Source organism: Nothoprocta perdicaria, unplaced genomic scaffold (genome assembly GCF_003342845.1).
Source record: "Nothoprocta perdicaria isolate Ctin4 unplaced genomic scaffold, notPer1 scaffold_1, whole genome shotgun sequence".
NCBI classification, from domain to species: Eukaryota; Metazoa; Chordata; class Aves; order Tinamiformes; family Tinamidae; genus Nothoprocta; species Nothoprocta perdicaria.
The window spans coordinates 6,027,360-6,042,542 of NW_020454093.1; the positions used below are offsets into that span (position 1 = coordinate 6,027,360).

Consider the following 15,183-nt stretch of genomic DNA (forward strand, 5'->3'; position numbering starts at 1 on the left):
ATCAGATGATTTCGATGGTTCAGTTCGCTGCCGCAGGCCTGGTGCTTAATATACACGTACATTTATATCCTTAAAAATAGCCCGGCGCGGAATTGAAGAAGCCTCCGTGGCGGAAGGGCCAAGCGAGCGCGTTGTTCAGCGTGACGTCGGGTGCCGGCTATGTAGGCCACCCAAACCAGCAGCGAGGAAGCGCTCGCGTCAGGCCACCAAACAGCCCCTTCCTGACGTGCTGCGTCACTGCAGCCATCGAGCAGCCAAAAAACAGAAAAAAAGGGAAGAAATCTGCTTTCAAACAGACATTTCTTTCCATATTCCATGCCCAAGTCCATTCTAATGGAATGAAATGATCTTAGAGGAACAAATCTGGTCCACAAAATTCACCCATACTTTTCCTTTATCAAGATTCCTGCCTGTGAGTAACGTCTTGCAGAAACTTGTCATTTTCAGAATCAAGTAAACTTGATCTCTCATCTACAGCTCTCTTGCACCCTTCAGGAATCCATAACTTGGTTTTTCATGAAAAGCCAGTAACAAAGAAGCAAGAAAAGGTGGCAATTAAATTTAACTGTTTTATCTCTGTTTTCATATATTAGAATTAAGACCTATACAAATGGTACAGTATCTCAGAAGAATATAAACAAAAGATTAAATTCCTTTAGAACCCAGCATAACACATGCAAGCAAACTATGACAGAAAATTTTGCATTTATTCTCTCCCTCTATTTTTTTTTTACTACCAAAGTAACACACTAACTGCCCCCAAATAGAAGAACTAGGTCACAGAGCAGGAGCATTCATGAAAGCAGATGCTAGTGACTCACCCAGCATGTAAAGAAGACGACAGGGAAAAAGAGTGCAAGGATATGATTTACAGGGGGCAAATAGCGATGAGCTAATACCTGAAGTGAATAATTTCACAATGAAGATCTGTTTAATTCCATGCTGGTGTGCTAAGTACAACGTAAAAGGACTAGTAAAGCAACAGCCAAGGCAGAGACTGGTACTTACAAGGTAATATTTTAAATCTGAACACGTTCCTGCGTATGGCTGAGAGCTGCACGCACAACGTGTCCGGGGCAGCAGCAGAGCGTGATAAGTCCCATATCTGGCAGCACTGCTGGCCATAAGCAAAGGCACCCGAGGTGCTCGCAGAAACACTGCCTTCCCAAAGGCCTAACAATATAGGATGGCTTATGCCTACATTCAAGCTGAGGTGTTGTTTCAACAGTGCCTGCTGCAAGGGACTGCAGGCAACCCGAGAGGAGAGCAAAGGGCCCATCAGCCGCTCAAACTGCACCCGCAGTATTTGCAGTTATTCTTAAAGCTCCAGCTGCTGGACTCAGGCCAAGACCTGACAATCACAAGTGTGTGTTAGGGGCTGGGGTCGTTTTGCCTTAGATTTTGTTTGTTTGTTTTGGTGGGGGGAAAAAATGTGTGGCAAGGAGAGGATCTTGGCTTTTGTTTCAAGGCCTATTTTGACTATTAAAAGACTGAATCTGAACCCTGAACATTTAAAACCGTAAATGTCAAAAATTAAATGCAATCTATGACTATTTCCACATTAGAAAAGCATATGCTAAAATCTAAGCCAGAATGAATCCCCAAACACCAATGCCACTTCGGACACGTTGAACGCTGGCATTCAGTGCACAGCCTATCCTGACACATCTAGTCCAGTGAAAATCCCAATATTTGAGAACAACTTAAAGCATCTAATCTTTGGGTTCTTAACAGGTGCGTTCAGCTTGTAACCAGACAGTGCTACCGTCAAAGCTGGTTGGAACAGCAGCGGCTGTGGGGATGATGGCAGAGGTGCTCTGAAACCAAGGTGGAACTTGGGCCAGAGTGAGCGAGAGCTGCGCTCTCCGACAAACACCCATTTCTCACAGGCCCTTGTTTTAAATCCTTTCCTACACACCCATCTAAGAGAATCCAACCCTTATTTCAGGCACGAGGAGAAATGTACTTCAAAAGTCAGAAAAAAAATAAGAGGATTTTTTATTTCCAGTGAGTACAACCATTTTGAATTAGAATTTGTGCTCATGACTCATACACGATTTAAAGCTAAGAAACATTTGTGCTTAAAACACTGCAACAGGACTCATGAACAAAAAAGAAACCTCCCCTTTTATCAGCCATGTCTATGCAGCTGATATCATATTAAGTTCCTCTAATTCTCTATTAAGATATTTTACCATGCTAGCAATTATGTCTCATACGAATAAGCTAAAACTCTTCCTACACTTCTGTAACTCCTACTACTGCCAGGAGATCCCACCTTCAGCATCATTATTTTGAGATTCACACCCGTCATTCAGACGTCTTATGGATTATCCAACCATCGCAAACAGCACGGATGAAGAAAGCTGAAATTTGAAATGAGCTTTTAAAAATAACTAAATAGTTTTAACAGCCTCAACTACTGTTGAGGCTCTGGCACAATCTGTACACACCATGTGCCATTTCGTGCTCCTCTGGCCTCTGCAGCAGTAGCTGAGAGCAAACTACCATGCTAAAGGTTTAAACACTCCTCCTTCGTTTCCTGGATTTTACAGGATAAACACCCATGACTTGGTCTGGTGATTTAATCAAACAGCAGAGTTTTTACTAAAGTAACTTCAAGATCAGCTGTGCAAGTAATTATTTCAAATCACCGCAAAGGGACTATATTCAGCTCAAGAAAAACAAAGCCAGGCATACACTTGAAAGATGAAAGGACAACAGTAGAAACTAAAAAAAAAAAAAAAAAACACTTTTGTGTAGAAAAGAGACATTCATTAGGATTATCCATTCTTCAAATAACTGCAAAAAAACCACAAGATTTTACCTTTTAAGATGCAGATTAAATGACAAAGTATTCAAATAAATCAATGCTAACATAATCATATGTTTTTTAATCGATTCCCTTCTACAAATCCACAACTGAACATCAAACCAACATGATTTGTCAATCTTCCTGAATCCCAAGCAAGCCTGTGCCGGTGATGGTAGCGTACAGTGTAGAAGGACCAGACAATTAGTCTGATCAGATATTGGTGTGTGACTAATAACGAAAGTGACTGAACGTTTTCTCAACCAGGCTTAAACTGATCATGAAGATCTGACTTGTTTTTAGGATTGTGCCTAATCCTTCCGCCTCATCATGACTAGCACCAGTTTATCTGATACGGGAGAGTAATCACAGCAAAATTTTAAAATGTGACTAATTAGCAAAACCCCAAGACACTCATCACGATGTTGGCAGTCAACCGTTCATACTTCCTCTTGCAGTTTGGTGCAATAACAAGGTATCTTGCTAATCTCCTGCTCCCGAGTCTGTGCACTATGGGGACTGCTTACTGATTCATATAAATTCTTTATTTTCTACATATTCCTTACACAGAGAAATCACTTTTTATTTTTTTATACTCTTCCTGTTTTTCTTCATTTTCCAGAGAACAAGCTCATAAGCACAATAAGACCAGCTTCATACCTATTTAACACAGGGAATCAAACATGCAGTATCATCTTGCAAAAACGCTCCCAGATCCGCCGGGTTTCTGCGGAGTGAGCAGCAAGTTATTCCCTCCCCTCGGTTTGACCTTACAACACAGGAGACAGCCGCTGAAACACCATCCCCTCCAGAGCTCGAAAGACCACCTTGGGAGTTATTTCAGAAAACAACACTCTGTTTTTAAACTCCGTGTATTCGATACATTATTCCGGCCATATCTTTAACGATGGTAGATTAGCCACTCTCTGCCAAGGATTGCTCTTTGCAATCACGGACGTCTGCCGGCCCCCTGGCTCTCTGCAGACAATCAGGAGCAGGTCGCGGCAGTGGCAGGAGGGAGCTGCAGGGCGGCACATGGCTCCACGCCACGTCCATGTCCGCAGGCCTCCCGCTCCGGGTGCTGCTCCGGCCGCAGCAGGAAGCGGGAGGCTCCCGCTGAGTCAGCGCTCGGCACAGGGCCCCAGCACTGCCAGCCACGTGCGGCCGCCACGCAGCCTTGCTTTGGCTAAGGAGAAGGGCAGCTAAGCATGCCCTTCAAAAATAATAACCCTAAAAAATCTATCAAACATTTAGAGAGCCAGACAAACCAGATGCATTTTTGTCAGTCCTGGATTGCCTTCCAGGATCTCAACAAGCTAAGACAAGTTCTAAGCCATCTCCTGGCTTGCCTGACTTCTGCCTCCCAACGCCCAGCTCACCAGCAGCCTCCCCTGCTAACCTAAACGCACGGGTAGCTGCTGCACACACACACTCCAAGACTGTCCTTCCAGGCTTGGGACAAGCCTGCGAGGATGTCAGGAGAATCCCCGTGGCAGCAGAAATCCTCAGCAGAAGAGTGGGTAGGGGCTGGGGGGGCCCTGTGGGAGGTCAGCACCTCAGAGCAGAGTCCGCTGGTTTTGCCGAGGCCAGCATGGCCCCAGCGCAGAGCTGCGCTCAGGCCTGCCTGCTCCAACACTGCCTGGCATCCTCAAGATTGCAAATATTTTCAACAGGAAAAAGCAGGCAGTCTAGTTCAATACCGTCGATATGTGTGTTGTACCGATCCCAGCATGCTGGGAGAAGCAAAGGAGAAGAAAAATCAAACACATTAAGGCAAGTTGTCACGGAGGCTACAGTACAGGGTTCTCTGCCTTATTTCAAACAAAAACTAAGCACACATGAAAACTAAGCACACGTTATATAAACACCAGAAATCTTGGTAGCTGCTAACTCGACGATTGCATTAGCACCAACTGGCCTTCCATGCCCCATACTGAAATACAGTATGAGAGAAAACCTACAGGTTTCTTTTCCTTTCTTTTGGAGACTGAAAAAAAAAAATAATGAGCTAATCTGTACTTTCATACAGCCACACAGTACTCCTACCACCCCTTAACACCTCCCCCAAAAAGCTAAGCCACTATACACACATTTAATGGGGCTTTTCACTTGAACAGGCCTTTAAAATAAAGGCATAAGAGTATTACTGGAATAAATGGCAAAGCTGCAATTTTTGTTGCTGCTGAAAACTGCGCAATTATTTCAGATGTCAGTCTGCCTCCTTCAGACTACTACGGGATCAATTGGCAGAAACCATGCGAGGCTGGAGTGGACTTGTCCTCCAAACTTTCTCAAGAATAACTATTTTGTGTGGAGATCCATTTCTAAGGGATGAAACACCACGCTTTCCTCTCTCAGAAACAACATCACTGCTCCAATACACAGGAGCAGGAAAAGGAGCATGACTACAGCAGCATTGCTTATATAAAAAGTCAGTCTTCATTGGACCCATCATACAAGCACAATAAATGCCAGCCTGGGTTGCAAAAAGCTTAGGCAGTCTGAAAACCAAGGTGTACGATGTGGATGAGACAAACGTTTCCAGCAGGTTGGAAGAGGGTGTGGATGAGGTACGGGGACAGAAAAAGGGTGTGCTACAGTTCTCGGTCATGAGGAAGAGGAGTCACAGCTCACTGCTCACCCAGCTATTACCTAATTTAAGGCTTCTATTTGCATCACTGCAGAAATACCCTGTAAGAAGCAATGTACCAGAAAGGATAAAACCAACATTTCTCCAGTCTTGTTTTTCACTGAGAGGTGTTTTCTGTCACACAAACACTACTGCCAGAGGGTTCAAGAGAAAGAGAAAAGAGGGGAAAAAATGAGACTAGTCCCAAATCTACTACCTTCCCATCATGTTTGCAAGGTTTTGGTGAGGGAACAGTTACCATCTCTGTAAAGTTTTGTTGAGGGAATGGTAGTCACTGCTTTTGATATAGGACTGATAAGAATCCATCAGCTAATAAACGCAGAAGTTAGCAGATTGATGTGGGCTGCTCTCATAAAGTAGTGAGTAATGAGTGTTTGTATCTGATTACTTACGGTGGCATCATGTAAAGAGGACTAAGGCTTTCAGCAGTGCACAGCATCATCTAAGCGCTGACCGACACCACAATAGTGTGCACGGGTGCGTTACCCCCAGCAGAGCCAGCCTGCAGTGGCACCTCCCTGCCCCGCGCTGCCGTGCGCCGGCCACGGCTGCTGTCCGAGCGGCCAGGCCCTGCTCCCCGCATCCCGCACGTGCTATTCTGCATTCCTGCGCCACATCCTGGAGTGATCCCACTAGCTCCCAACAAGACAAGAGCTGGACACCGGCCACAGCTGCTGTGCAAGTGGCCAGGCCCTGCTCCCTGCATCCCGCACATCCCGCACGCGCTTTCCTGCATTCCTGTGCCACGTCCTGGAGTGATCCCACTAGCTCCCAACAAGGCAAGAGCTGGACGCTGTTCCAGGGATCATTTCTTACAGCCTGTAGCAACAGGACTGCAAGTTTTATCTCGCACCAGGCTCACACTCTTCCCAAAAACACCTGAACAGGACTTGTTCCTCCATACAAGCCCTTAACGTTCCCACATAAAAACTACCTGTCAGGGGGGACTCTTCAGACTGTGTCCTTCTCTTGTATTAATATCCAACTTCTGCCTTTTGAACCATAATTAGACAGTCATAGATCCAAAGGACTCATAGTGTTTTATGTTTACATACAGATTGCTCCAATGTTCTCCAAGGTTACCCCTAAGAATAACAGCAATTAGCTACCAACAGCACAACACAGATCAGTAGCAAACGTGGCCAATCTGTAAACCTTTCGCAAACCCGTAAATGATTCAAGAAACACATCACCTTGACTAGGAGGGAAGAAGGGCCCTGCTAACACTCCATTACTGTGTGTCATGTTTCCTGTACAATGTCACAGGCGGTGATCCTACTGGTTCCTTCTAACCTTATAATTTATGAATCAGAAGGAGGAAACACATGATCGTTAAAAGGTATTAATTTACAGATAATGCTGACTGCTTAGCTCTGACCTACAGGAACAATCTGCATATTTAATAACCTAGTATATTCATATACTCTAGTATGTTTTGTATTTCCTTTTCCACATACACACAGAAAAAGCAGGAAAATTGTTGTTTTAAGGCTTGGAGAGGACATATAAGACGGTGGGAGGGAAAATAAAGAAATTTCATTTCCAAACTTGGAGGGATAAAAAGGAGGAGCGAGGGAGAAACAGCTTCATTTTGAAATTTTCTTCCATCAAGAGAAATCAATCTTAAAAGGCTTACAAAAGCTGGCAATGTTTTGAGGTTTGGCAAGGCAGAATACACTGCAGGGCAATTCCAAAGGAGGGGAAAAGGCAGGGAGCCTCCTTGGCAGCAGAGCTCGCGTTCCCACGGCGGGCACAGGTCACACATGGAGAGCAGTTGCCTCCGGACAGGCCCACTCAGGCATCAAAGCACGGCAGCAGGAGCAGGGACACGGAGCAAACCCCCCGGCCGTGGGTTAAGAGGGCTCCAGGAAACCAAGCATCCCAAACATGCCTATTTACAACATGTGGAGCGCATTTTATTTGTCCCTCCCGTGGGGAAAGCAAAAAGAAGGTGTTCTGGTAAGACTTGATCGTGCAGGGAACTCATCATCAGCCCTTTGCGTGGGGTGTTTGTGCACAAGGCAAACATTGGACTCGTTCGACTGCCTTTGCTTCTACTATTACAGCACTTATGGAAATTCCCTTGACTTATCCATGCATGAGAACGAGCTAGACAGGCCTAGACTCACTGGAAAAGCACATCTGTAAAATGAATGTGCACAATCAACATCTTATTAGCTACCCCCGAGAAGGTGAACAATATTATCACGAAGGATATTAATTAACCATGACTTCTCAATGAACAGCACTGAAAAATGAGTGAGTTATAACATGCATTCTCATTCCAGCTTTTGCAGAAAGGAATAAAAGCTCCGTGTTGATTTGCATTATGAAAACCGTCCTGACTACAAATTTTAGTGAACATTAAGGCATCTGTTGGTAAAAATATAAAACTCTCAATTCTTTTCATCATAAACATCCAATTTCTAGCTCCGTCAAGAATTATATTATGCTTATATTTTAAGTTAAGATTTAAGTTCATAAGTATTTTCTAATACACTATTTTGGGGGGGGGGGGGTTTGCCTTTGTTTACTCACTATTAATGGAAATAAACAGGAAACGCACAAACCTGAAGTCAGAATTTGTCTTAAAGATTTCTAGGCTCATTATTACTAAGCTCCTTATTGTTATATTAAATGGCACTACCTGCTACAGATAATTGTGTCAACAGGAAAACTACAGGAGTTTGGTTTTCGATTGCTTTGTGTCTTCCCCCTGAACTGTGGCACTAGGTGCCCAGCACCGCCGGGTTCCGGGCTCTGCTGCCCCATTCCCTCTCAGAGCAGCTCCCACCCTCACCTGCAGTTTAGCTATCCAGAGATGTTTGCAGCCCTTCCCATGGAAATTCCAATGTCATCTCCAGGACACGCGGTCCAAACACCTTCCACTCTTGGCCAAAACGGGAGCCACCACCGCCCCATCACCCTCATGCGAGACGTTAGCGGGCTGGAGTCCCTGCCTGTAAAACATAACTCCACTCTTGCAACTGCCTCTCTCTCATTTTCTGCTTCTGAAGCTCCTGCATTTTGTGCGGAAAGGCCTTTGCAGAACCCCAGCAGCTCAGCCACGCGGCAGCAATCCCACTTTCCCAAAGAAAAACTTAAAAGCTTTAAGAACAAGGAGAATTTAAATTAGAAGCTGATTTGTTATACTTGGCGTGATCAAAGGAAGTTCAGCTAGTTGGAACCGCCGGATCCATCTTCCCCGTAACAGCTTTAAGATTTAATACCGATGCTTAAAAGTGCCACATTTAAATATATTTCTAAAACAGAGCAAGGGCTTTTCTGAGAAACTCATTTCTGACAGTTTTAATACAAGTTACTACTGCAAAAACTTCTCCCTCTTATTAGTCCTCTCAAGTTGAGTTCCCAAGAAAAATTAACACTCACACAGCAACTTCAATAAATAAAACCATTGAAAAAAGTGATTTCTTCATCTACCTAAGAAGAATTAGCAGGTAGATTGCACAATATTTCACAATCTGCTATTCTAGCTTGAATTAGTCAAAAATGTGGGACCAAACAAGACAGTGAAATTCAACAAAATAAATCTACTTCTGCCAGTGGTAGAAAAAAATCCGGAATTCTCTTCAATTCGAGGAAACAAGCCACATTTTCCAGAAGCGGGCTTAGAAAAAGCTGCACTTGGGGAGCTTTCCAAAGCCAGAGCAGGAATTCACAGCATGAACAAAACCTCCTGCCTAGAGAGATGAGCTTCCTGCCTGCTGTTGCCTAGTGGGGCCTTAAGAGTAAAAAAGTAAAGGTAAGAAGACTTTTTTTTTTTGATTCTTGAACTGACATCTTAACATTACTCTCACCTTTAACTTCAATCCGTGTATTTTATAGGTGCTGCTTTAATATGTATATACATAAAAGTCTGTTCACCCATATGTCTGCGCATTTATTCGCACTCTGTAGAGGTGTGCGCGTGTGTATATCTATCTACATATATATATAAATTGCACAAATGCACTAAATGACAATATACATCTCCACAATACCCACGGATATTAGTAACAGCAAACACAATTCCCCTTCAATACTGCAAAAGAGAACTTCGCTTTCATGCGAGTGTTCTGAAAGAAAAGAAAATAAACAAACAAACAAAATAGTGTTTGGACGACTGATACGTTTTCTTATTCACACACAGACCATAAAATTTTGCTCTACAAACAACTTATAGAGTCTTATGCTCTGGAAAAAACAACGTCCTTAAAACTCTTCAATAAAATACTATAATCAAGCACCAGGAATAGTCAGGATACATATTTTTAATAAAATAAATTATTTCAAAACGCAGACATTTACAGCTAATTACCCATTGAAACAAATTAAGCAGCATCAGGAGCAGTATTTCTTCATTAGTGAAACAAACACCCTCGATCTACCCTACCTTAAACTGCCTATCACTTCTATAAATTACTTAGGTAAATTCTTAGAGAAGCTAAAGTAATGTTTTAAGACAACACGTATACTTGATTTCTCCATGATCTGTGTGAAAGTTGAAGATTATCTAAAGATTATCTGCTTTAAATTAGACTCGTTAGAAAAGGCAGATACCCAGTCATGCATAAATACCCATTTCTCTACTAGTAAGCAGTGCCTCAACATTTCATGGGGAAAAAAAAATGATGCAGTAGCAAAAAACACCCTCAAAACTCTAAATTAGTTTTAAAATCGAATGTTAAATCCAAATGATAGAAATCAAAAGCAGATTATTACATGCTAGAACATCTACCTAATTACATCTACCTCATTAAAGAATGGGTGGGATAAGGAAATTACAACTTTTTTTTTTAACTTTCTGATCACCGAACTGAGCATGCCAGTGGTTCATGGGAATAACAGATTCTACTTACAATAATAACTTTCTGGGAACAATACGCCGTGACGGTTTTCCTTATTCCTAAACAATTATTTAGGGAAGACTCAAAGCTAACTCAAAGCAAGTGGGGGGGTGAAGCCGATGTATTTTTTCTGGCAGGGCCCCAAAGCTTTGCACTTATCTGTGAGCGGCAGGGACAACAGCAGTGCACAGCTTGCAGTTCTGCACCTCTCTGCTGGGTAGATCAACCTGGGAATTGTCCCGGCTTCCAGCACTTCCGAGATATGTTTATATTTACTGGGAACCATGCCAAGGAGAGTTCTGGCTTGCCACTATTCAAACAACAGTGGATCACTATTGTAGCATTTGAAATAAAAGCACAAAAGTGACCTATCACTAGACTTAGGGATGCACGGGAAGCAGTTTTATTTTCCAAGTTAGTTCTGGTGGAAGATTCCATTAAGTAGGTCTAAATAGCACTGATATATTGAGTCCAAATGCTCGTAGGATGCAGAAGGCAAACTGCACACAGCCTTGAAGGGCCAGAACTACTGCAGGCAGGGAATTTGGGAAGGTTCAGAGGCCAAAACCTCTAAAACGTTCCCAAGAAAAAAAAATCCAAGAGCTGCCACTTAGGGTGGCACACTATCAAAGGCTGCAATAGGAAGGGTAACAATGCCTACTGCTGTCCTTACTTTGGAAAAGAGGATAAGGCACACATACATCCATCCCAGTGCCTTCATTTTGTTCCTTTCAATGACTCTACTCTTGCTACATTTTTTTAAAAATATCTAACATTGGGACATCCTGATCTGTACCCAAAGTCTGTAGGGAATGCGAGCACATACACAAGGGAAAGTGTGTGCAATCTGTTAAACATCTTTGCTTTTCACCACGAATGCATGTGGCACATTTAATGTGCTTCATTAAAAAAGTGTTAAATCTAAATCAGTTAGCAGTAACTTCATATCCAATTACATTGCCTGAAAATATCAAATAGTTTCATACTCAATAATTAACCAAATCACTTCCATGGAGGTTTTCTGCTTTTTAAGTCACGAATACTGAAATGTCTAACAAATTCGCTGGGAACCTAGCCTGGAATCCACTTACCCAGGTATCACTTCCAGCTTTCGTAGAGACTCAGCAGAGGGAGGCGCGGCGAAAAGCACGTGCAGCAGCTGAAGACGAGGTGCACTGCTCCTGCTGCCAAGCGTTTCAGCGCTCTGACTGAAGCTGCAAAGCAGCAGCTGAAGGAGTCTGAGCAGGCGCTTAAAATTTTCGTTTGAGAAGGATCAGTCAATATCTAATACAGTGAGAACTCAAGGGCTCTAAAGAACATCAATGGCAGACGAAATCCACATCCAACCACATGTGTGGCAAGACTGAACCTGTGCAACGCGCCCATATCATGAGATGCCTCCCAACAAGCAGAGCTAGACAGCCCTTCTGACTGATCTAAGGGAGGACAAGGACTGTCTCCTACTGTGCATCGCCAATATTATTAGCCATGACAGTAAAACAAACAAACAAAAGCCACTTCTTACAGCACATCTCAGCAGCCTTTACAATCCTGCTTTTATTTTTGCCTTCCCCAAGGGTTCTACAGTAAGATTCTTAGGTCAAATCAACACTGTCCCATCAGGGGAACTCAACATTGCCAATGGCTTATGAGCAAAAATAAAAATACATTAATTGCTTTAACAAAAAGATTGGTCAAGTAAACCAAGAAGAAAAAATAAAATCCCGGTGAGACTGTAAGACTATCTCCCTAACAGAGCCCTTACTGCAACTGAAAGAAAACAGTTACCAAGATACCTTAACACTTCGCCAGCTGGCACAGAAAGCACTGGCATCATTCGTCTTAACATTGACTATATGCTATGTAACACAGATAGCCTGTACAGCTGTATTTCTTATTCCTCTCAATTTTAAGTCAATTGTCTTCTCTCTGAACCTCACCAATATCTGTTAGGATAATAAATATTTGCATGTCCCTCTCTCTGCACACAGGGGTTAAGGTGAAGTCAGAGGGTAGAAGCAACAGAGATAAAGCTTTTTTAATCACAATACTACAAAACATACATTAAACCATGGCACAAATACAGTAAAAAGCAATTGTCTAGTAAATTTTAAATGACATTTACTGCTGTGTAATAAAAATCAAATAAATGAAGCGGGAACACTGGCAGATTTGGCTGATATCAACACAATTACATTTCATTTCTGTGGCTGCTTTTCTGTTAATAAGCTTGCTTAGTCTTCTGATGTCACCAACAAGATCATGATAGTAATGTCCCCTTGACAAAGAAAATAGCTACGTAGAGACCAATAGAAAAATTAAAGTTATTGCTTAAAACTCACAAAGTCTACTCAAACTGCCAACTCATGGAAGTTCAAAAGGCCTACTCGATATTTTCCAGGGAATACACCATTCCAATTCCAGTAGGACTGCAACAAATTTTGACAATTCTGTTTCTAAAGGTTTTCAGTGAAAGTTACTTTTTTTCCCCTTTGTTTTTAATGCTTCTGAAATGATTATGCATTGCCAGAGCGTATAAAGTGATTACTTGGATGATTAAAGAATACTTTAATCCCCCTAACAGGAAAGTGTCTTCAGTGCCACTTCAATGACTGTACACAAATAACTAAAAAAAAAAAAAAAATCAGTACAACCAAGCAAGAGGCTGCTTGAACTGCGAAGCAATTAAGCAGGCATTTACGCCTGCTTTTTAAAAAAAATCTGACTCAAAGGAAGACAACTGTAATAGCTCTGCTTCCGTGTAACTACCATACGGAGATGAGGGAAAAAACAAATCACTGGCTTGTTTTTGTAAAGGACAGGCAGAGAAGGCAAGGGACTTATTAGAAATGTAGCTTATAGGGCGGCAGAGAACACTACCTAGCCCTTCCACCAGCAAAAAGCACGTTTATTTGCACAAAACTATACATCTACCTAAATAAGCATATGTAGACACACAGAGCGCTCGCATACTCTCCCTCCTCCTTTACTCGGGCAGCAGCCCAAAATCAGTTTGAAGGGCTCGGACATACCCAGCAACAGAAGAACTTAACACCGGGTGGCATCTTCTCCATAAAAGGACACAATGGAATATACGTAATTTATAGGTGCTATGATTTGAATAGCAAACATCTACAGTTTATAACTGGAGAAAATTTTCTACCTGCCAGTCCTGAAAACCCACTCCACGACTTGAAAGGGATATTTCTTGATCAGGTAAAACTGCAAGCAAGAGCTACCACAACTGAAATTCAACTAGCAAATCTGCTGTTCGAAAACACAGAGGAGTAAAACAATCTTAACGAAAGGCATTAGTCAGCAGAGAAGACCACCAACTAAGGAAGTTTTGTGTCCATTTCATAACTCAACAGCAAGGCTGAACACAGCAACCCAAGGGAAAACAAATTATCTAAAGTTCTTTACTTCATAGTACTTCAGCAAGGAAGAATAAATACCCCTGTCAGGTACATCTGTACTAAGAAACAGAGTTCTTGGTGAACCCTGAAGACAATTCTCATTATTCCTAAAGCCAGAAAGGGGTTCATGGAAAGCATGTGGTCTGAGAGACCCCAAGAATCCTATCAGTACAGTTAAATGTAATGGACCTGATCAGATAAATGAAGCTAAGACATGTTAATGCACAACCAAAGTATTAAATTCATGCTCTTACATTGGCAAGGAGACCCAGGGCCAATTGTGGCTACAACATGAAAGGCCAATAAACATCTAAGTTTTATGAAGAATCGAGGCTCCTCATTACCCAGGCAGTAGCTCATAGGGAGCGTCACTATCCCGGAACCACAAACAAACCAACCAACCAAGCCCAAACAAAACCAAAAGCCCTCCGCAGGAGTCAGTGGGCCCACATCGCTCAATTAAACGCAGCCAGCACACCCAGATCACAGCAACTGGACTTCCTCCAAGCCTACTCATACCTTGCAGAGTGCCTGGGAAGCAATGCCAAACATCCGTACCTACCGCTGGCTCCGGCCCCGGTCTGGAGAGGAGGAGCGGTGCTGGGGCCTGCGCCGGGCGCCGGCAGGCACGGCAGGACACGCGCAGGGCAGCGGCACGATGCAGGCAGCTCACTGAGACCCACAGCGAGGACACCGCAGCCTGGAGCACAGCTTCACGTCGCGGGCAGGCTCGCCACGCTGCCCTGTGCCGCTGGAGACAGAGCGGCCGGTCGGGCTGGCCGGCACCGAGCCCCTTCTCCACAGGCCCCGTATTTACTACTATTCACTAGTGCTCAAGGTAGCTGCACAGACGGCAGCTCATCCCGTTTCACCAACACACTTGGGTCGTCTCCAAGGCAAGCGGAGGAGCAGGGAAGAGCTCTAGGAACAGCCACAAACTTTTGTTGCTTGTGGCAGAGGCAAATATGTAACTGCAGGGACACCACGGCACAAGAGAGCGGCCAAAATGTCAACACCCGCCTGTCCGTTGCCCATTAATGGCAAAATCCATAGCTTTTACTTAGCGTGTGCTATTTTCAGCCCTTTTTCCCCCGTTCTGTCAAGAAAGGAAACGCTACACAACTGAAAAGGCCATTCCCGCATTAACAAATGCCAGCGACCCGGGAAGAGCCAAGTTGCGTAGCCAGCTTGCCCACATAGAGCCCGTCCCAGCTTGCCCACATAGAGCCCGTCTACGCGCTCCCGGGGTCCCGCAGGCGCCGCGCTCCGGCCTCACCTCTGCGTGCGGCGCAGGCGGCTGCCGCCGCGCAGGTGCGGCAGCGTGAAGTTGGAGAGCACCGTCCACAAGTTGGGGTCCGACATGTCGGCGCCTACAGGGCGCAGGCCATGGCGCGCGGGGCAGCGCGGGCGGCCGCACGGCTGCGGGGAGCGCCGCGGGAAGCGCCTGCCGCCGGGGCC

The 15,183-nt window shown here is 44.0% G+C and overlaps 1 protein-coding gene across 1 annotated transcript in view; it reads right to left on the reverse strand.

Moving 5' to 3' along the window:
• Window positions 1–15,092, reverse strand: part of MAST4 (microtubule associated serine/threonine kinase family member 4) — a 91,234-nt gene extending 76,142 nt beyond the window's left edge. The window contains exon 1 of the mRNA XM_026036818.1: window positions 15,002–15,092. Coding sequence (XP_025892603.1) covers window positions 15,002–15,087 — 86 coding nt within the window. The 5' untranslated portion in view covers window positions 15,088–15,092. The remainder of the gene's footprint in view (window positions 1–15,001) is intronic.
• Window positions 15,093–15,183: the final 91 nt, after the last annotated feature.